Below are 22,721 nucleotides of genomic sequence, written 5' to 3'. Positions count from 1 at the left end.
AAAGTGTTATTTTACACGTTATGCTGGAAATATAGATTACATTATATAGTGTATCATTTAGATAAGTAAATAATAAATTATCATGTTAGTATGTTAATAAATAAATAAACTTGTTAGTGGTTAGTTGTGCAGAAATGGTTTCCCGTAGCAAGTTATTTGGTTTGGGTAGTTGCATAAGAAGTTGAAAAGTGTAAAGGCTTTATAAAAGCCATTGTATTCTATCATCATCTATATTGATGATCATTAATATTAGTTTACATATTTGTTATCATCTATGAATTCAAATATGATGTAGTTTCAGTCTTGAATGCTCTACCTATTTTTCAATAGGTTCATATGGCACATCCAAGGCCTTGAACACTTTGAATCTAAGTGTGAGGGACTTGGAGACCTTTAGGTCAATGCAGATTTCAATGTTGCCCAAGGAATATTGCATGTGTGTATTTTAGTACAAAAAAGAAAGCAACAATGCTTTTTAAGGAGGCCCTTGATCTGTAATGAAATGGGGGTTGTCCCTGACGTATAAGTCACCCACCTTCAATCTTATTGAGAATCCTCCAAATATAGTTCTAACTCGATCAAGTCAAGAGGGTCACATAGGGTGAAATTTGTCCAAGTATGGGAAAACTTCCATTGCTCATGCTTTGGAGCGAACTTCCTTTGCCTTGGTTTTAGAGCGAATTCCTTCCTTGGCCATCAAAGCAGAGTGATTGCAGTTTTTCTAGAGGAAGGTAGCATGAGGAAGATGAGATTAAGATTGATAAACTTCCTTTGATCCTTTAGAGGGGCGAACTTCCTAAGTTGACTGACCTTGCTCGTTAGCTTGGCATAAGCAAGAGATAGAAAAGAATTTGATGGAGGAATCCCTTAGATCAAGTCTAGCTAAATATGCAGGTGTTCCTTCATCATCCAAGTGACCCAATTGTACGTCAGTAAGAGGTGAGATACAGAAGCAAAATTTGACCAAGTGTGCGAAAATTTCCATTGCTCCTCTCTAGGAGTGAAATTTACTTCATTTGCTCCAATCTTGGAGCGAATTTTGCTTCCTTTGCTCCTGAGAACGAGCAAAATCCCTCTCCTAGCCCTCCAAAGACTTCTAAAACCCCATTTGATCATCATATGATGTCTTAATTTGAGTGACAAATGCAATCCTCGCGCAACAATCATGAATTTGAGCTAAGTACGGGGTCATTTCCTTTGCTCCTTCTCAAGAGCAAAATGGACTTCCTTTGCTCCTTCACAGGCACGAAATTCTCTTCCTTTGCATATTTGAGGGTAAGAAATAAGCTTAAGTGCCTCTAACATCATTTTGATCAAGGAAATAGGTTAGAGCATCATGATTTTAACAAAGGGAAGCATCACGATGGTGAATTTGAAAGTTACTTCCATTGCTCCTCTCCAGGAGCGAAAAACAATTCCTTTGCTCTCCTTTGGGAACGAATATCCCTTCCATTGCCCTTGGTTAGGAGCGAAATCATCTCCAAAGCATTCATTGAGGGCTTTTCATAACCTTTTTGTGCATGAAACCAAAACCCTTTTGTATGAGTTGATAAGACTGAGATAGAGGGGCGAACTTGGGATCATTTCCATTGCTCCTCTCCAAAAGCGAAAAAGACTTCCTTTGCTCCCTCCCAAGAGCGAAATACTCTTCCATTGCTCTTCCATGAGAGCGAATTCACCTCTAAGGCATCACGTGAAGGTGGTTTGATGCATTTGAGGGGATGGAATGAAGGGTAAATGGAAGAAATTAAGTTAAGTATTGAATTTGAGGTCATTTCCTTTGCTCCCTCTAGGAGCGAATTTCACTTCCATTGCTCTTGGTTGAGAGCAAAATTCCTTCTAAAGCCTTGAAGTCAATTTGACACAATTTCACGCATGGATGGCTAAAATACTTAAAGGTTTGGGCCAATGGAATGAAGGTAAGTGGATGAGATTGAACTAAGTGTCCAAATTGCAATGACTTCCTTTGCTCCTCATTTGGAACAATTTTCACTTCAATTTCTCCTCATTGGGAGCAAATTTGCCTTCCTTTGCTTGAGCTTAGGAGCGAAATTGATTATGAGCCTTCCTTAAGGTTGTTTTGATACCTTAACATGCGTAGATAACAAAATACCCCAAACTTAGGATGATGAATAGTGAATTTGAAGTTACTTCCTTTGCTATCCTTTAGGAGCGAATTTCCCTTCCGTTGCCCTTGGTTAGGAGCGAAATCATCCTCAAAGCATTAGATGAAGGTGATCTAATGAATTTCGCACATAAAGACTAAAACTTAAGGAATGAGTTGGTGGAATGAAGAGTGTGTGTGACGATTGGCTAAGTATCAAAAAAATTCCATTGCCCTCCCCTTTGAGCAAAAAGTGCTTCCATTGCTCCTTCCTAGGAGCGTAATTACCTTCCTTTGCTCTCCTTGAAAGCGAAAATCCTTCATTAAGCATTTTGATGATGATTTAAAGCATTTCAAGGCACAAGAGGGTAAATTGATAACTAAGTGGGCTGAAATTAATGTCACTTCCTTTGCTCCTCAATTGGAGCGATTTTGCCTTCCTTTACTCCTTTATGAGAGCGAAATGGATTATAAGGCACACTTTGGAAATCATTTGAAGGATTTTCATGTTAGGAGGATGAGAAACCTTGAGGCATGAGTGGTAAAAGAGAGAAAAATTGATGAAATAGGGCTAAGAGCAGATTGGAAGGTGATTTGAACCTAATTTCCTTTGGCCCTCCTTAGGAGCGAAAATCACTTCCATTGCTCATCCACAAGAGAGAATTTCTTCTTTTGTCATCCAAGGAAGTTGATTGCACTTTATTAAGAGGTAAGTTTCGTATGCCAAGTTTTGCTAAGTGTTGCAGAACTTCCTTTGCTCTATGATAGGAGCGAAATTCCATTCCTTTGATCCTTCTTAAGAGCGATCTCCCCTATAGGTGTCCGTGTGCCTATCAGACCTGCAACACATAAAATAAGAGACCGTGTCAAATTAAGAGATTATGAAGGTTATATATCATGTATGTTTGATGCCATATTTGTTTTGTTTTGCAGATGTGAAAGGAAGATGAGGCAAATTGCAAAGCAACACCTTGAAGGAATAAGAGAGGGAGGATTACAACACCCCACCACCATGCAACTTCAAGAAGAAAACTTCATCGGCAAGCATAATGATATCAAGGAAGGTGACTACTGAAGAACATGATCCACACATCCAGGGATGTAAATGAAAGAATCCAAAACATGAAGGGAATCACAAAGAAAGAATTCCAAAGGAGTGAAGAAGAATTCATGACAAAAGGGTTCATTCCAAGCCAATATCAAGATCCAAAACTAAGAGGAAGTCAAAATCTACACCCTGCACCCTCATGGCTTTCGGCATTGATGATATTAAAGAAGATAGTTTCACAAGAGTTAATCAAAGTTAGAAGATCATCATCACTGCTGAAGTTGGATAATGTTAAGTATCAAGAGATATTATTTACTCATTCATCCTGTCCACAAGTGCAAGTTGAGGTGGCATCCTAGTCACCATTTCATCAATCAGAGGGTTTGTTGTGACGTTTTCACACATCGCCCCATTGCAAATGGGGACCCCTGTTTTTTGCTTTTTAGGGTTTGTTTTTTGGTCTTTTAGGGTTTTGTTAGTTAGCCTTTGCATTTTGAGTGCTGTCGGGAGATCAATAGGATAGTAGGTCCTGCTGGAGTGAAGTCCTGATCCTGAAATTTGGCTAAGTCTGGAATGTCCTGATCCTGAATTTGACTAAGTCTGGAAACTGACAAACCTCCAAAAACTAGATTTTGCAATATAACTCCTGGAGGCTTGAAACCACTCTCAAACATCCTGAAAGTATATATGGAATATAACTTAAAGTATAAGAAATGTCACTTATACTTAAATGTTATATTCCATAAAAATTATCCTGATAGAGAGTTCAAAAAGTCAAAATTCGCTCTTGTCCTTCACTGAGGATCCAGAGCGAAAACCGCTCCTGTCCCTCTCCAAGGGTCCAGAGCGAAAAGGCTTAGTGGAGTCATTCCTGACCTTGTTTGGACAAATTGAGACATCAAAGGCATGATGGAGGACAAAATGAACGTGATAGAGCATCCAGACTTGATTAAGGACGATGAAATGATGGAGTATTTGTCTAGAAAGGTAAATTCGCTCCTGTCCCTCACCAAGGGACCAGAGCGATTTTATTCATATACACATTTTTAGACCTTGTTTGGACTCGAACTTTTATTCATGGCGTGTAAAGAGATGATATTTTCCTCAGCGAAGGAAATTTGAAGTGAAAAGTAAAAAGATTTGGCCCTGAGAGCAAAAATCGCTCCTATCCCTCACTGAAGGACCGGAGCTTGAATTCCAATTTCGCATTATCCTTGCAAGATTTAAGTGGTTTTGCGATTTGAGGAGGTCAAGGGAAGTATGTTTTGCCCGTTGAATATAACTTAAGTACGCCACAATGAAGAAAATTGGCCTAAGTAACAAGTTCGCCCCTGTCCCTCTCCAAGGGACCAAGGTGATTGGCTAGGGCGCTCTTGTCCCTCTCCAAGGGACCAGAGCGATTTTCCCTCAAGGCAAGTTTTTGGCAAAAGGAAAGCAAGTTTCGCGTTTGAGGTGGATGGAGGAAGACACAATCGATCCGTTGAAGATAATTTTCGAAGCTAGCAAAGGACGAATTGGCTTGTAATTGCAAAAGTGCTCCCATCCCTCACTGAAGGACCGGAGCTTGAATTTCAAATTTGCACTGTTCTTGCAGGATCAAGACAATTTTATGATTTGAAGAGACCAAGGAAAACATGATTTATCCATTGAATATAATTTGGAAGGCTAACAAAGGACGGATAAGCTTGGATTTGCAAAATAGCTCCTGTCCCTCACCAAGGGACCAGGGCGAAAATGCTTTAAAGTGCACTCATTTCAAAGATCGAATAAATTGAACTCGAAATTCTAAGTAAAAATGCCATCTTGGACGTCAAAAATGAGGTCTTGGACGTAAAAAACAAGAAGTGTGAGGTCTAGAATGAGATCGCTCCTGTCCCTCACCAAGGGACCAGAGCGATCTTGTTAATAGCCATTATTTTTCATGATTGGACGCCAAATATCCTTCAAATTACATTAAATGCCAGATTCGATAAAACCTTGAAATATTTTTGGCATTTAATAAAAGCGCATGGTATTTAATAATTAATTTTGAGCCTAAAAAAATCGAATTTTTTAATTATAAAGGCATTTAAAATTAATTATTATTATTTTAAAAAATAAAATAAAATTGGAGCGCTTGGGGTATTATTTAATGTTTTTATCAAGTCGGCCTCTTCTTTTATTAATTTTTATTTATCTTTTGGCCTATTTTTCCAAGTCGGCCCAGGGAAATGAAAGGATGAGCGCCCATATAAGAGAGGTGTGTTGAGCGATTTTAATCCATCATTCATTCATTCACACAAGTACGATTTGGAGAAGAACAACAAGGTGCGAAATTTGGTCTAGGAAGGAGCGATTTTTGTTGAAGGCCAGAGGTGGAGCGAATTTTCCTCAAGGCGTTGAAGGCTAGAGGTGGTGAAGTTGATAGAAGAAGCACATTTTGAAGACTTCGATCCATATTTTGCCTAGCAAACTGGCTTAATTTTGCATCTTTTCTTAGATTTAGTTCTCAAGTGGAGGCATCAAGATGGCGACTCCAAGCTCGAAAGATCTACAAGTCGGAAGACTCTCCTCAAGGAAAATCAAGCCAGATCAAGGACGATCAAGCAAGGACAAGGACGACCTTCTTCGATCCAGTCTAGCATCGACAAGGACGGCCTTCTTTGGACTAACGTCATCAAGGGCGACTTCTCCAATCCAGTATTCCAAGGCGAGGTACATCAATCGTCCTGCACATCAAGGACACAAGAAGTCAAAGCAAAGCGTTCGTTGAAGAAGCAGATAGTACCAGATGAATTAATTAAAGCTAGCTTCTCAACAACATCAAGTTGAATATTTACCAAGTTACAAGTGTCAGATGAGGTGGCATCCTAGTCATCACTTCTCCAGTCAGTGTGGTCCACCTCAGCATTTCCAGATTCAATGTACCTAACTCATGGAAGGTGGCACAAACTCCGATGTACCTACCCCAGCTATCCATTGGTCGATTTTTCCAGAGAGGACATGTGTCCAAGCAATACAATTATTTCATTGGTCAAGCATTAAATGTTATGTAATGGTTGTAATAAACCCTAATTAGGGTTTTCATTGTTGAATCTTGGCCATTGATCTTGAATTGATCTAAGCCATCGAATTGTATTGAGGGCACTATATAAGCCCTGGCATTTCATTTTGTAAAGGGAATTAGAGGGAGTTAGAATATAGTTGAAAGCAATTAGATAGATAAGTAATAAGATAGAATAGCAATTAGAGTAGAGTAGAGAGAGAAGGCAAAGATTGTTGCCAAGATGTTGTTGTAAAAGACTTGTAACTTCATTGAAGAAATGGTGAAATTTATGGGTCGATTCGACAATTTGCATGGTCTTTATACTTCTCATGTTTGATTTTATGTTATTAGATGAGTGGAAGAAATGTGTTTGATTGATGGTGAAATTCGTACATCCATACTACTAGCAGTTTGTTGATTGCAGACTTGCCTTGTGTAGTCAACTGGAATCATTCAGCTTAAGCTTAACTTCAATTGTCGCTTCTTCATTGATATGCATCAACCTGATGGTGTCTATGCCTGCAGTGATGATTTGAACATCATAAAGCTTTCCTTCGAAGATCGCACTAACCTTGTGGAGATGGTCCTGGGATGTCAAAACAAGACTTAGTTAGAATTTCATCAAAGATCATTCATTGCTCTTACATTCTTAGTGTTAAGATTAGATCTTTTCCTCGCCCTCATCTTTTTCCTTTTTTTTCAAGTCAAAGCTAGTAAGAGCCTGTGTTCCAGCAATATTCAAAGCAGATCAGAAGTTCAGGCATCAAATGTAAGTCCCCTTGTGATTCCAGCAAATCACATCATACCACAGAGAGCCTATCCACACGTAGAGACCCTACATAAAAGAACATTGGAGTCACCCTGATTGATCCTTTTCTGCGACATCTTCAGCAATCAGAGACTTTATTCAAGAGAGGATAAGGTACCCTTGGGTATTTTATTCTGTGTATGATTGTGTACAAAATAAACGTCAACAGAATTGGCGCTAGAGGGAGGGCAGTACTATCACGCCTCGATCATTATCAAGTTGTTCATAGATAATCATATTCGCAAGGAGTTGTGCAGGACTTTTGTCCCTCCTCCCGCGCACAACAGAATTGGCGCTAGAAGGAGGGCTGAGCATTTGAAAGTTCGATCTTGTCAAGTCACATAGCTTTTGAAGAAATTTTCCAGAGCTTTTTACCTTCCTCCATGCTCGACCAAAATTGAAGCAGAATTGAATTAGGAGTGCCTGACAGCGAACACGAACTCTTGGATCCAAGGAAGATCAGTGGAAAGCTTTTTCTCAAACACTCGATGGAAGGTGATCGTTGGATCGTCAGTTGGACTTGCGCAAGAAGAAATCAAGCTGGAACCAGTTGAATGTTCAAGTTGAATCCGAGATATTCAAGATCTCTCTTATTCCAGAAAATCCAAAAAAAGTGAAAAATAGAAAATCAAAAAAAAAAATCAAAAAAAATCAAAAAAAAAAAAAGAGAAAAGATTTCTCAATGGAGCGGCAACAGTTTCACGAGGAGCAACATGTTGATTTTCCTGAACTTTGGTGGAGATTAGATACACAACTTTATCCACGCAGATTGTCCGAGTTCGCAAGACCAGGGCAGTGTCGAGTCCACGAGACAGAGGAACATGATGAAATGCATTGCTTGAAGTACTTATCAAGGATGGAATCGGCAGCACAGGGAAAAATCTTCTTTTGGGATGTCCAAAGGCCAGAAATAGAAGAAAACAATTTTAGTGTCCCAGAAACCAAAGATCCTCTTCTAAGCTTCATGTGGATGATCGAGAGTCAACTCATTTTGGATGGTGAAATGCGTTTGGAAAACATATTGCTACCATTGTGGTGTAGAATTCACAACTCACCGCACTCTGAATTTACTTGCTCAGCATGTGAAATGGCTATCAATCAAGTCAGAAACCAGTTTGGAATGCCAACTTTGTCCGAGGAAGAATGCATTATGAACAAATCTTGGGGTGTACATCTCGCAGCCGAATTTAGGAGAACCTATGAACAAGACATTGCTCCAGCATCTGAATGTGAGAAGGATCAATTGTACGTTGACGATACAAATGCACCTGAGGAACAATGTATTACAGTGGATAGCTCGCCATGCCTTGCACCTGAAAAAGAATACCATGAAACAAAAGTTGAAGAATCAGTTGAGAATACTCAAACAGTGATAAAGGAAGATCCAGGAGTTGAACAAGCAATTAAAGGAGAAGACGACTCATCCCTTGAAGAATTCTCGTTTATGCTACAAAAGGAGATCCTTGAGATTGAATTGCAGGAGTTTTCAAATGGCCTCATTGAAGAAGACAATCAAATTGAGATGTTGAACAAAGAGATGCAAATCGTCATAAGTGAGCCCAGATATGAAGAACAATTCAAAGGGGCGCTTGAAGATTTCATCACCATTATGCTATTTGAGGAAGCATTGAAGGATCTTGTAGAGGAAACGCAAATGGAATCACTGCCAAATTTTTTTCTAGATAAGCAAGTTACTGTGAGTGATATGATCCATCATCAGCTCCGACCTCCCGAGACTATACTTGAAGACGAGACATCACCTAAGATTATCTTTGATAGACTAGAGGAGATGTTTGAAGCTCAATCCATCAAGGAGACTCTCATTTTTGAGGATATGCTAACAAAATTTCATGAAGATGCCTAGTTTATGCAAGTGAAAACAGAGAATCTTGAGCTATTCGAAGGGGCGCTGAGCTTGTTTCAAGAGGTCTTTTCAAATCAAGATCAACATATTGCGCATGCTCGTGGAATAGTTCATCATCAATGGCGACCTCCTGAAGCAGCTGGTGACTTCACTTCCAACAATACAGTGTCGTTCGAGCCTGAAATGTGCCAGGTTGTCTCTTTCCTTAATCCTAGCTTTGAAAGTTATTATGATTTTGATTATGGGGATTTTGGGAAAACAACTTGCATCTGGATTGATCATGGTCCTAACGAATTACCTCAGTTGATCATTTTGAGTGAAAACTTGCTTGAGTATGAGAAATGCGTGGTGAGAGTTTGCCTTTCTGTGTTTAAGGATGAATTTGCCCGATTGAGAACCATCACGTTTGCCATGCTCCTGTTGCACAACCTGAGAAATCATGTAAAGTCATGTACATATTTTGCTTCTTTGAGTCGTGTCGAGTCTAGGACTCTTGTATATAGGTTTAGAGTAGGTTTTCTTTTCGTGTTTTTAGATTAGAGGTCTTTTGAGCCTTGTTCTTAATTTGCCTTGAGTCATTTGACTCATGATCTAGTGTGGCTCAGGTAGTTTAGTTGTTTGCTTTCTTTAGATAGTTTCCTTTTGGTGTGTGTTTTAGTTTAGTTTGCTTTGAGTCGGTTTGTCGGTCGGTTTGCTTTAGTTTAGGTGTCTTGAGTGGGAGCCTCCATTTTGTGAGAAAGGTGTTTGTGTTGTTGCTCACACGCTGGCAACATCCTGGATCTTATGTTAGACTCATTTCTTAGATATCCATTCATGAAGTGCTTGGAATCCGAGGTTGTTCCTCTTCAGCTTTATCATCTGATCAAGACCTGTATTTGACTGGGAAGGGAATCATTTTCTGTGTCTTGATGTCGACATCTGTTGATTACTATATCTTCACACATTAATAGACTCCGAGTCATTATGGTTTTCAGGCAAAGCTGTGATTGGTGAAAAATCTAAAATCTGGCTTCAGCGCCACCGCAATCCTCGAACCCTAGTAAGCTTCACTGCTTACGAGCCGAAGGAATTGACGGAATGAAAAAGCAATATCAAAAGGAAAATGAAAAAATGAGAAGAAAAAAAAAAAATGAAATGAAATATCAAAATTGGCTAAGGGGAATATGCGAGTAACTCCATCGAGGCTATAGACGCCTGGCTGGCAATGGAGCAATGTTCGTGAGCTTGCGGCGATAACCTCGTCGGGACTATGGACGTCTGACTGGCAACGGGGCTCTATCCAGGATGCTTTTGAAGTTCAGATAAACTACGTAGCTAATCACAGGGGAACCCGAAGGTTATAATTGTCTTGTCGAGAGGAATGAATACACTTGCACACACCTGGGTAATCAAAGACTAAGTCTCTGGGTTTGGTTAAGGATTTTCCTTCCACTTTAAGTACATTTTCTAATCTCCTGATGAGCTAGGTTGAATTTTCCGGAGGTTCTAGGTGTCGATTGAGTCTTTATCTCTGAAATGTTTCAGGAACATTTATTCAAGGTGGCGCTAGATGTTGTGACGTTTTCACACATCGCCCCATTGCAAATGGGGACCCCTGTTTTTTGCTTTTTAGGGTTTGTTTTTTGGTCTTTTAGGGTTTTGTTAGTTAGCCTTTGCATTTTGAGTGCTGTCGGGAGATCAATAGGATAGTAGGTCCTGCTGGAGTGAAGTCCTGATCCTAAAATTTGGCTAAGTCTGGAATGTCCTAATCCTGAATTTGACTAAGTCTGGAAACTGAAAAACCTCCAAAAACTAGATTTTGCAATATAACTCCTGGAGGCCTGAAACCACTCTCAAACATCCTGTAAGTTTTCCTTTTTGCTGATCGATTGAATTATGGGCATACATCCTATGTACCTTGTTGTTTTACCCTTATTCGGTGTTCTACTATTTTCTGTTTTCTGTTGTGTATTTATATAGGAATGTATTCATTTCTTCTGATACTGCAATTGTCTCCTCTAATCGCTCTGTGAATTTCATTGGTTAATATCTCAAATTTCATAGTGCTTATCGGCATGCTTTCCTCACTGTTATATTGGCATGTTTTCTTGCTTCGTTGTAGCCAGACTCTTTTACCTGTGCACATTCTTGTTTAATCGATAGGTATGACCGGTATGTAATGATCGATCAATACCATCGATTTTCTTTGGTTGACCGACTATTGATTCGGTGTGAAATGTCATGTTCGCTGACTTGTATATTTTGACACCAAACCTTGTTCGGGTCTGGCCTACATTCTTGTTTCTTAGGTGGGCAAAATTAAGGAGCTTATGGAATAGATGAATTAGCGGAATCTTTTACGATTGATAGTTATTTTAAGGAATCTTGAGAGCTAATGTTAATAAGCAAAGGTTGATGTATTAGTTGTGTTAATGCCTTAAGGTAAAGTAAAAGTGCCAATGAAAGGATGAATGAATTGTCAAAGTGTTAATGTAAGGGATTAGTGTATTAATGTACATGTTATATCAACCTTAGGAAGTTATGTGAAGCTATCATGTTGGGGTAATAGAGTTAATATTAACTATAGACTGAGGGACGTGAAGTGAATGGTTATCAAGTTGAATGTGTCTGCATTCTCCTTATCGATGCGAAGTGTTCTATGTATGTTAAGACTAGCTTGTATGATATGGAACCAAGGGGACTATTGATGGGTGACTTGTGTGTTTAAATCAAAAGTTGACTAATATTGAAATATAGATGAGCTTAATGCAATCTTCTTATTGTGAATTATATTATTTGTTTGGTTGGAATAAATATTTTGCCTTGGATAAAATGATAGAACATATAGAATGCTTGAGTTGAGATAATTTACAAGGTTCTTGGAAGGCATTTATTGATTTTCATTCGTGTTGTGCATTTTAGCTTGGCTTAAGTAGACACTTGTGCGAAATTTTGAGGAGTAATTGATATAATTTTCTTTTATGTATATATTATAGATTTGTTAATATTCATTAAGTATCACATAGTAGTTCCTTCTAGTATCCACCAAAGTTGACTAGATATTGGTTGGGTGCATGTTAGTATTTTCACGATTTCTTGATGTGCAAAAGGGTTCTTTGATGATGCAATAGAGCCCAACGGAATGGTAAGCATATAGTGGATTAGCATTCTTGTGATCATTCTAAATATTGATTTTACAACACCTTATTTCTTACTCTCATTTGAAAATTGTAAATTGTATTGACACATTGATCTTACTCAGTCTATGCTTCCACACACAATGTTTTGGGAGGTAAATGTTATGGCATCGTCTTATATGAGTTAATCACCCAAACTTGGTAGAGGAATCATATAGTCATTTTATTTATGTCCTTATAAAGTCCATGTCAAAACAAATAGGAGGACATTAGTTTTCATGAGGATTATGGTCATTAGAGAATGTTATGGATCCCATTGAGTAACAATTAGGATATTGTGGTCAGGTGGTTAAGCAAGTAGGGATTTTTAACTGAAACTACAATTCTTTCAAAATAATTGTAAGGGGTATAGAGATTTACTTATAATGTAATAGGGATGCTTGTATCTTGGTTATAAGAAGTTGTTATGTCATAGATGTTTTGATGGTTTACTAACCAATTTAAAATATTTATTGGCAAATATTTTCTTTGTAGTCTTAAACAATTAATCGGTGGTTTATTTTTAGCATATCGATTGATATTATATTAATGCATAGTCCTTGGATTATTTAACTTTGATCATCGATTAGAAGAGCACTAGACTATAGGAAAACATGAACTCTATGATAGGGTCTCAGTATGGTCAGCAACTTGATGTTTAATAGTATTGCATGCTCGACATGTACGTATTCTCAGTTGTTTTGTTGATCACTGCATCCCATTGAACTTGTGGAGAACCCACACCAAATAGTTTCTTGTAAAGAATGATTCAAATTCCAAGCAATTATTATAATACTATTAGCAGTAACATTTATCATGAATAGTAATGATTTTATGGTGAGTAATAAGACTTGAATAGTTGTAAAACAAGCCAAACCCTTGTCTATATCTAGGTATTCGTCTCTGTCTCACCTTAGTGGGTGGCAGCCAACGAGAGATCTGTCTGGGGAAACTGGACCCTAGAAAGGGTTGCATAGCCACTCTTATTCCATCATATTAGATGGGTTTTTAGTTGTTTTCACGAACTACGATGTCTCTGCACATTCACGTAGGCAAGGCCATCTGTGATGACCCCCGAGACATTAGGTCTAGCCCTTAGGTCATGCTCCTTTTGGGTCTCCATTGATCTTACTGTAGCTTTCCATTTGTATGTATATCTTAATCGTCGTTATAAAATCAATAATCATCTATTGTATGATCGAATTGGTTAAAGTATTAGTATGATTCGGTGTGGAAATCACTTATTCTAATATATGCTATTGTGTATCTAGACAAGTAGACAAATTTGTGGATGTAGGTCTTAGGAGTAAAGGAGTTGCATGATGATGGATTGGTGAGAGAAACTCGTGAACGAAGAAGGTATGAGTAATTGTACCCAGTAGAAGCCATGCGCTATTGTTTATCAACATTGTATGGAATTAGATACTTGCTATAATATACCTGTGTTGAATTTTTATAAATGCATTATGTGGTCTCAAAAAGAATATTAATTTGTTGAATCCATAAGTTGGACCGGGTTATTACAATTCACCATTGCGCTTCATTATCAGATTGTTGGAAATTTCAACTAGAAATCTCTCTTGAGGGTTTAAAAGGTGGAAGACATATTGCTTCAAATTTGGAAGCTTATTTGCCATATTTTCATAATTGCTTGGACCACTACAGTTTGGAGGTGAATGCCATGTTTTCGAAAGGTTTTATATTATTGTTGGCATTTACCATCATTCAGATTTGTGTTTCAGACCTAGCAAAATTTATATCAAATTTCAATTCAGAAGGGTTTGGATTTGTTTGAGCAAGAACTTGATAGAATTTCATTGCTAATTCGTACAAAGGGTTTGATCACTTACCTTGGAGACCTAGAACTAACCTTTGGAGGTGATTTAAGGAGCTATTTGAAACATTTGGGGCAGTTTCATCCTTGTTTCAGCATGCCATAAAAATCAGATTTATATTCAGATTTGTAATTAGCATCCATATCTGGTTGATTGGCATTTATGCATAATAATATTGAAGGCAACAATCGGATATGTCATTGTATTGATACTCATAAAATGACGAATAATGAGAGGCCTAGGTGTTTGGAAAGAAAGAAATAGCCAGGTGTTCAGGGACTCTCCCCTTAATGCTTACATGGTGTCCTCCAAAAATTGTAGAGCCATTAAGGAAAACTTTCATTTTGGGGTCTCTTCTTCTAAGCCTAGGGCTTGAATTCCACTGATTGACTATGATTTGTAGGTTGCTCATAGCTGGGATCTCCAAGTTGATATTTCAATTCGTATAAATAAACTCAAAGCTCCTAGAGATAACATTGTTTGGTAGGCCCCTCCTCCTGGTTGGGTTAAGTTTCACTTTGATGGGGCGGCTAAGGGAAGGTGTGAAATGTTGCCAACTCATACTAAAGATTTGATTGCCTATGACAGGCTTCAGACTGTGGGCTTTTTCCTTTACAATGATGTGTAATTATTGATGACACTACTCCTCATTATAGCCACACACTTTGTGGGTAGTAAGAATGACTATCCCTATGTAGTCAATTATAATGGCGTGCTTATCAACAACGATGGGGCTTTTTGTGGTGTCATACGCATAGTGAAGTGAAGGGATTTAGCTACGGGAGGTGACAAGAACTGTTTGGAGCCATTTACTTGTGAAGATGTGAAGAACAACAACATGATTTAGAGAATTCTTTATAAAGGTGGGTTTTCTCCTTACCTTGAACGGCTACATGGGTTCGACCCCAATTTATCTAAAATGTTCCTTCAAGGTTGAAAAGATGGTTATGTTTCTATGTATGGCCAGAGATTTAACATCACAGAGAAGTTGATTGCACATGTAACTGCGCTTTCAATGGAGGGTAGAAGTTCTTCAAGGACCGAAAGTCTACTGATGCGGCAGTTCAGAACTTCCTGAAAGGGAAAGAGAACAAGCATCCAGTGAAATGGCCTAACAATGGCTACGAAAAAAAGTCTCTTAAACCCCTATGGGTGGCAGTTCTCAAGGTACTCATAGAGTATTTTACCCTTGATGGTTGATATACTGTAGTTTATGGTCATCATTTTGTTTTACTCAACTATTTCAAACACAGAGATAAGATTTCCTTTCCGTTTTATCTTCTTTCTTTGTTGAGAATGGGAATTAGCGATCATTGAAAAACCCCTAACAACGCTATCGTTCATGAAGGGTTAATCTTGTTGATTATGGAACAATTAAAGTTGTCCAAAGGAAAGACCAAGATACCCCTGTTTTGGGAAATTCTGACAATGACGACAACAAGGATTTGAAGGATGTGGGCTCGAACAACCAAGATACAGATGAGGATGGTTGCCAAACTAAGGATGACGATGATCTTGATCTTATAGACAAAGATGTGAAAGGGAAGAAGTCTGGTAAGGAGGTTAAAACAAGCAGAGCCTCCCCTGTTTCTATAATGTTCCTACTAGGTAGAGATCACTCTCCTGCAAAACAGATTGTTAGAATAAAACAAATATATATATATGACTAATCTAATTTGCAATTAAACTTCAATTACTTAATTAACACTAATCTCAATTCTTATTTAATAAAAAGGATACGAGTACAGTACTGGGACATGTCCTTAGGCGGTTGTGAAGCTCGCCTTCTTGGAACCCATCTTGGTTCCAAGCCATACCAGGAGATCAAAGGTTAATTCGATTCCTGTCTTGGATGTAATTTCTTACACCCAAGCCATACCAGGAAATCGAAGGTTAATTTGATTCCCGTCTTGGGTGTAATTTCTTACACCCAAGCCATACCAAGGAAGACCATCATATATGATCAGTTCCTTGCCTTGGATGATGCATCTCATCATCCAAGTCTACCAGAGAGGACCGGCTAGATCCGTCTCTTCTTGGATGAACTTTGTCAACCAAGCCATAACATACATGCATATAGATATTCAATATATACTGCCTACCAAGGACTATCATAATCCCTGAATTAGGCTAAGGGAATTTCCTCCCAATAGCCTCCATCACATAGCCACATTATTCATATAACATTCTACATTTCATTATCATTTTTTTCAATCCATCATTTATGCCCATATTTACATATTCCTCAATTTCCCTTATTGATCCTATATACATATAAATATTCTACATACATTCATATATCATTTGCTACATACACATGAAATAATATCATTATCCTACTATACTGTGTCAAAGAGATTGGTATACCATTCATACGACAGAACCATCATAAATATATGTGTGTGTGGCACACACGTCCACACACATATATATCCTTGTGGCATGTAAATCAACCGCTTACCTGTTTCGCAGCGTGTAAATTATCTGATGTATTCCATTGTCTTCGTATAATTCCCTTCTTATATCATATTCAGTTCTATTATTGAAAACCATCCATTATATTCATAATAATATGTATATTTATAATTTATGCTCCTATAAATATATAAACATAATCTTATCGATATTATGTCAAGTATGTATGTATGTATATATATATATTATTATTTTCTGATTTGAATATAAATAAATTAATAAATTATATTATATTATCAAATATTTATCTATTACCTATTATATATATAAATTATTAATACTATTATTAGTCTATCTAGAGGTTGTAAGGCAGACAGATCTAACATGCGTCAGATCTGGTCTGCCACTATATATGATATTAAATATGACTGTCATGCATATTGCAGTCTATTTAATAATATTTATATTAATATTCACATATTACTATTACTATTAAATTCTGCATAAAAACATTGACCAGCTTCATATATTAAGCATAGCTAATAAGCACATCCCCATGCATCCCACCAAAAGCAGGGATGTTACTACCCGTCAATGAATATGGAACTGCAGATGATAATAATCTCTTATTCTTCGATCTCTCTTCTATGCCCTCCTCTCAGAAATATATTTAATTCCTTTATATGCTTAAGAAGACACAACTATTGAATGAGAGACATCTCTACGTAATAGTCACCATGCGTTAAATCGTGTCCCCTTCATTATTAACATATACTTTGTTTGCATTTTTATTCCCAAACTATTTATTAATCACACCTTTATGGCATCCCCTTTTTTTCTTTTAACAAATCGCACTTCATAAGATGTCTAATATAGACTCATCGCAGTTGTATTTAATCATTAGTGTGATTAAGATATAAATACATATATGTTTAATCTTCAATCGTTGTTCATTTGCTTGATTGTTATCTTTGTTGTTAAAGTCAATCATTGCTTGTATTTATAATGAAGTCGCTCCTTACTTTCGTGGATATAGTCGCTGCCTTTGGATATCATCACAGACACCTTTAGTATTAATCACATTTTGTCATTCCAAAAATAGCCACACATAACTTCCATCTTTAGTGAATTGTTATTTATATTATATTGTTATTACGGACTAATTCTTTGTCTTCCATAAATATATAAATTATATATTTATTATTTTAAATATATAATTTTTGTTTACAATTAAGAATATGTAAATTACGTTTATAATTTATAATGTATAGATTATGTTTAAAATATTAATTTATTTTTGTTTGAATATTTCAAGAATATTATTAGTAATAAATATTAATTAAATAATAATATTTAATAAATAAATAAATTTCAAATAATCATTTGTTGATAATTATTATATTAATAATAATACCTATTGCCTCATTTAGGATATATATAACGATCAAGGAGGGGACATGACAGTTTCCCCTGTTCACTCTATTTCTACAAATCTGGATGAAAGCGAATATAACAACTAGAGGTGTTCAGGGGATTCTCTTCCAGCAACTGACAGGGAAGGTCCACCTCCATTTCCAAGAGACCTTGACAAAATTCCCCGTTCCTTAATTCTGATAAAGAGAGCCCTGATGATCTCTTGGGAGTGGCCAGGAATGCGGCAGTGGATATTTTCAGGATGCAAAAGTGAGATTTCCATGAAATGAATGAAACTAATATCAAAATTCGGTCCCTTCAAGTAATTTTGATCTCATTCAGGCTTACGGTTATTTGTGGATTGAGAAGGAAAGAATGTGGTAGCCTCACAGCAAAAAGCTGTTAAGGATGTTGAGTATATGAAGCAGGACTATGAGGGTAGAATTACTAGATTGGAAGCCAATTTTAAGAAAATTAATGACAATCTCATTACCCTAGTCAACTTTAGCTATAAACTTATTAAGAACAGTGTTGACAGTGTGAAAATAATGACAGAAAAGTTTGAGAAAATGCATGAAGCCAAGGTACAATTTGTGGATTGGGATGCTTTTGACAAGGGTAAACAGGTTCTTCAGGAAGAGGAGAAAGGGTGCAGCACTCATCTCAAAAGAGCTGCTGAACAGTCAAATCAGAATCTTCAGAACATCAGAAAGATTTCTCTTAATGTTTCCCAGCTTGAAGCAGAAGCGGCTGATGCTTTAAAAAGCTTGAATTAGTTCTTGTGTTGGCTGTTTGTTTAGTCCTTTGTTTGCTATGGGTTGACTGTCTTTTTTCTGATTGTTTGCTGATGGCAGCTTTTTGTATTTAGAGTTTCAGGTCCCTTCAAAACCTGTTTGACCCTTAATCAAAAACATTTGGTCACACAGTTTGCAGGTTTGTGTGTTTCAGTTTAGCAGAAGTCTCTCATCATATTTGACAATGTAAAATTGTAAATCAAACATGAAAGAAGACTATAATGATATACCAATTGATATGATGACAAACAAACTGAAGTCCAAAATATGGAAATGATGATCTATTACAGAACTTACAGAATAATGATAAGTTATTTTTGTGACCTTTTTCAGCAGTCCTGAACTATTATAGCAGACATAGACATCATCTAAGTAATACAGAGCATTTTGTTAGAAAATTTCTGCCATTGGTGTGACCAAATGTTAATGGGTTAAGTGCCAAAATTTTGGTGAAAATTAAGTAGGGAATCTTACAGCATTCTTGAGATTGCACCAATGGCAAGGAAAAAGACGAATAAAGAAAAAACCCCTATGATTTAAATCACACAGAAACAGCAGAAAAGCACAATATGAAAAGACTTAAAGAACAGAACTCTGCATTATTTATTGAACAATCAAATCAAAGGGCAGATCAGGTAATATGAAAAATATCAGCAACTATGCGAAGCATGGCAATCACATACCCTCACAATATAAAAGACAGATTTCAGGCCTCCTGTATGATAGGCCTTCAAATGGCACAGAATTGAAACCTCCCCTTCTATTACAAGATGGCTAACATTAGAATTCTAGGAATCTAGTACCTCCAAAATTCAGTGAGAAAAATCAATTTTATGCAGTGATATAATAACAGAGACATACCCAAGAATCCTGGAAGTCTTGATAAGAAATATGATGCACCAACATCAGGGTGTAGACCTAGTCCTGTTTCTGGCATGGCATAAAGCTGCAAAATTGCATGTGTCTCAGATATAACACATCTTAAATTTAGAAATTAGAATACAAATATTCAAAGCAATCAAAGACCCACAATATATGGCTCAAAGCTCAACAATCTATCATCCCATCAACAACATAAACGTCTTTAATCTAAATTCAGTTGCATCCATTGATCGTGAGGATGAAAACACTGATGGAGGAAATAAAAAGTCAGAAAACAAAAGGCCTGAGGCAAACCATGACTGCAGATGATTTTACCAAGTGAAAAATGATTATCAACTAATCTGTCGTTAAGGATGTCCCCTAAGAAAAGGATCGGTGTTTAGTAACTGAGCATCATACAAAAAGCATGGAATGTTAACCATATCGCATCTAGATAGAAACAAAACCTACTCAAACTTTGGGCAAATGATATCACTTCAAAGTGTCTTTTGCTCAGGTGTAAATAGTATGTAAGGATTTCTCAATGGGAAATTTAACCAGAACTAAAGATAGTTTCTTGCAATTCACCCAACAACAGAAGATATAGTGGATCTAAACCAAAACCCTTTTGACAAGTTTGCTGCAAAAATTGCTGAGTATTTTATCAAATAAGCATGAAGAGTAAAATAAGTACAGTCTTCTCTGTTGCAACTCGAAACTTCCCATGAATGGAAATACCAGAACCTCCTCCCATGACAATCCCATTCAGCAAAGCAACCTTCAACAACAAAGCCATCAGCGATCTTAAGTCACATTTATGATATTTGGAAAGGGCAAGATTACAATTGATTTGTCAGACATTAATTAAAAAGCATTAGCTCGCTGTATTTTAATTTAAATGGAAATCATATTATGAAAGCCAACTCACTTGAGGTTTTCTGCAAGTTGCAAGAATATAGTTCATGATATATTCATTCCAGAAATACTGTGTACCATGACTGTAATCACCTGATTAGCAGAATCAAAAAAGTAAATATCAATGATAACAAAGGAATGAGCTGATCTTGCTTCTATGGCATTTTAGATTTAGCACCACACATAGAACAGTAGAAGATGCAGAAAGATAGAAAATCCCTGAAAACAAAGCAAATTATGGCAGAAAGACATAACAAAATAGTATTTTAAATCTATACACTTTAAACTCTGTTATATTATCTAATGGCAATTCAAACAAGCATCATGGCAAAGCCCTGTACATGGGTCAATAGTTGATATAATGAATAGAAGTGTAATATGTAAACCAGACTTATGAAGATGCTAAATTAAATTTTGATGGTGGTCCAAAGGCAAATTGGGTGAAGCCACGGCTGGTTTTATGATTTGTAACTTCGACAGAGAAATGTTGGTAGCTGATTTTATATAAATTGGCAACAAAACCAGTGATGTTGCAGAATGAGAAGCTCTCTTAGTGGACACCATGGTGATTTCTGTGGCAGGTTATAGGAGACTAGAGGTACATGGAGATTCCAAAATTTGTAGTGCAAGCTGTGAACAAAATATTGTACTAACTGGAGCCTTAGAGCAATTGTAGAAGCAATATAACATTGGATGAAGTTTGAAAAATAGTTGATATCTCATTACTTCAAGAACAAAACAGAGTAGTAGACTACCTTGCTAATCAAAGGTTAACCAATATAATTTTTCTGCAATAGAAAGCAATGATGTCAATAATTGGGACAATCTATGGAACATCGTTAAAGATGATCAACCCCTTGAATCATGCAATTAAATTTCATTGGAAGGCATTTATGAGAAGAGGTCATAAGATATGGTGTAAAACATGCACTGAAAGGATTGCTAAAGTAATAGCTAGAATCATTGACTGTATCTCCTAAATAATCCACCCTGCAATTGGTACAAGCTGATAGCAAGATGCAATAAATGGATGGCAATGGTGTCTCCTGTGGTGATCATTTGTTCTTGTTTGTGTTTCCTTCCTTGTGAGCTCTACAACAGTTTAGGTTTATTAGGTGGTTGTCATTGGATGTCAAGGTGGGGAGAGGGTTGTGATAGGGATCCTCTCCATCATGGAACAATCAACAATGTATTATCAATTCATCATAGACTCGTGAATATTTTAAGTAGACATCTCCCAATGTTCTCAAGGTGATCAAGGCAGTGTTGCATCCTAATAGTATCTATGACAATGGTTGTGTCCAGTCAAGTAGCTCCATCTTGGTAAATTTCAAACATAAACTAAAGGTGGGTGTGGAGAAAATGAGATTAGGGCTAGTTTCGAGGAGCTACTAACTATGTTGCATTATGTTGCATGGGGATGCATCCTCGGCCTTGGTACACCTGTCCCCATATCGAGGACACTATGGGGATGTGGGGACGTTCTTTTCCCGTTTCCTGCAGAACGGATGTTTCCTGTCATGAGAGGGGATGTTTTTGGGCCGTGGGGATGGCCAGAAGTCCCCAGGACGGCCAAGGGACTTTTTAATTTGGCATTGGAAATAAGTTTGGGCTATACGGAACAGCCACAAGTCCCCAAGACGGTCAGGGGACTACAAGGACACCCATGGCCATCCCCTACAGCCCAAACTTATTTCTAATGCCAAATTAAAAAAAAAAAAAAAAACCTTTTTACCTCGCATAAAAGGTCTAGCTGGCTCCACCAAGACCCCAAAAAAACAATAAAACAGTAGAAAACCTAATCTAAGCATTAAACAAACACATAGAAGCAAAACTCATTCATTTTTTACATTTGCAAACAACAAGAAGAGCAGCAAGAGGAGCCCCACATAGTGACAATGACTTACACAAACACTTGAGCTTTGATCTTGATTTAGACTCTTAGACCTACCATGTGCTGATTATAGACAGCCATTTATTTTCTAGGTTCAATCTTGACATAATTATGGACAGCTTATTATGGACTTCCATGTTTTTTGTTTATAGTTTGTCATTTCATAGTTATGGATGTTTAATATTTATGTCTATTATGGATGTTTATGACATATGTTTATTGACAATGATGAATGAAAGCATTTGAATTTTGGTAAAATGTTTGTCTATTCTCATATGAAATTTCAATTCAAGTCTAATGCTATGTATTAATGTCTATGATGAATGTTTTATCATTTTTATGATATGCGTATTTGAAATTTCTCTATATTTTTAAAAGTCCCCCTATTTTTAAGCAATCGTCCCGTACCAGAAACACGTCCCACTATCCCATGTCATCATTGTCCCCAAAACTCCATGGAACATAGACTAATAATAAATATTTTGGTATGCAAGAAGATGTTGTGGCAAAGGAAATGGTGATGTAACAACATGCATAGGTGTCGCAAGCATTAGGGAATGAGAAGACTCAAGTGGATGGCACTTGGCCCC

General features: G+C 37.1%; 1 protein-coding gene across 1 annotated transcript in view; it reads right to left on the bottom strand.

Moving 5' to 3' along the window:
• LOC131053574 (3-hydroxyisobutyryl-CoA hydrolase 1) overlaps nt 1-22,721 on the bottom strand; it is a 236,623-nt gene that overhangs the window by 72,110 nt on the left and 141,792 nt on the right. Inside the window, exons 6-8 of the mRNA XM_057988201.2 lie at nt 20,251-20,330; nt 20,017-20,100; nt 19,323-19,407 (exon numbers count right to left, since the gene is read on the bottom strand). Coding sequence (XP_057844184.2) covers nt 19,323-19,407; nt 20,017-20,100; nt 20,251-20,330 — 249 coding nt within the window. The remainder of the gene's footprint in view (nt 1-19,322; nt 19,408-20,016; nt 20,101-20,250; nt 20,331-22,721) is intronic.

This window comes from Cryptomeria japonica, chromosome 4 (genome assembly GCF_030272615.1).
Source record: "Cryptomeria japonica chromosome 4, Sugi_1.0, whole genome shotgun sequence".
In the NCBI taxonomy this organism is placed as follows: Eukaryota; Viridiplantae; Streptophyta; class Pinopsida; order Cupressales; family Cupressaceae; genus Cryptomeria; species Cryptomeria japonica.
The sequence above is the reverse complement of the archived record's forward strand: the minus strand, read 5'-3'. Positions and strand labels throughout refer to the sequence as shown.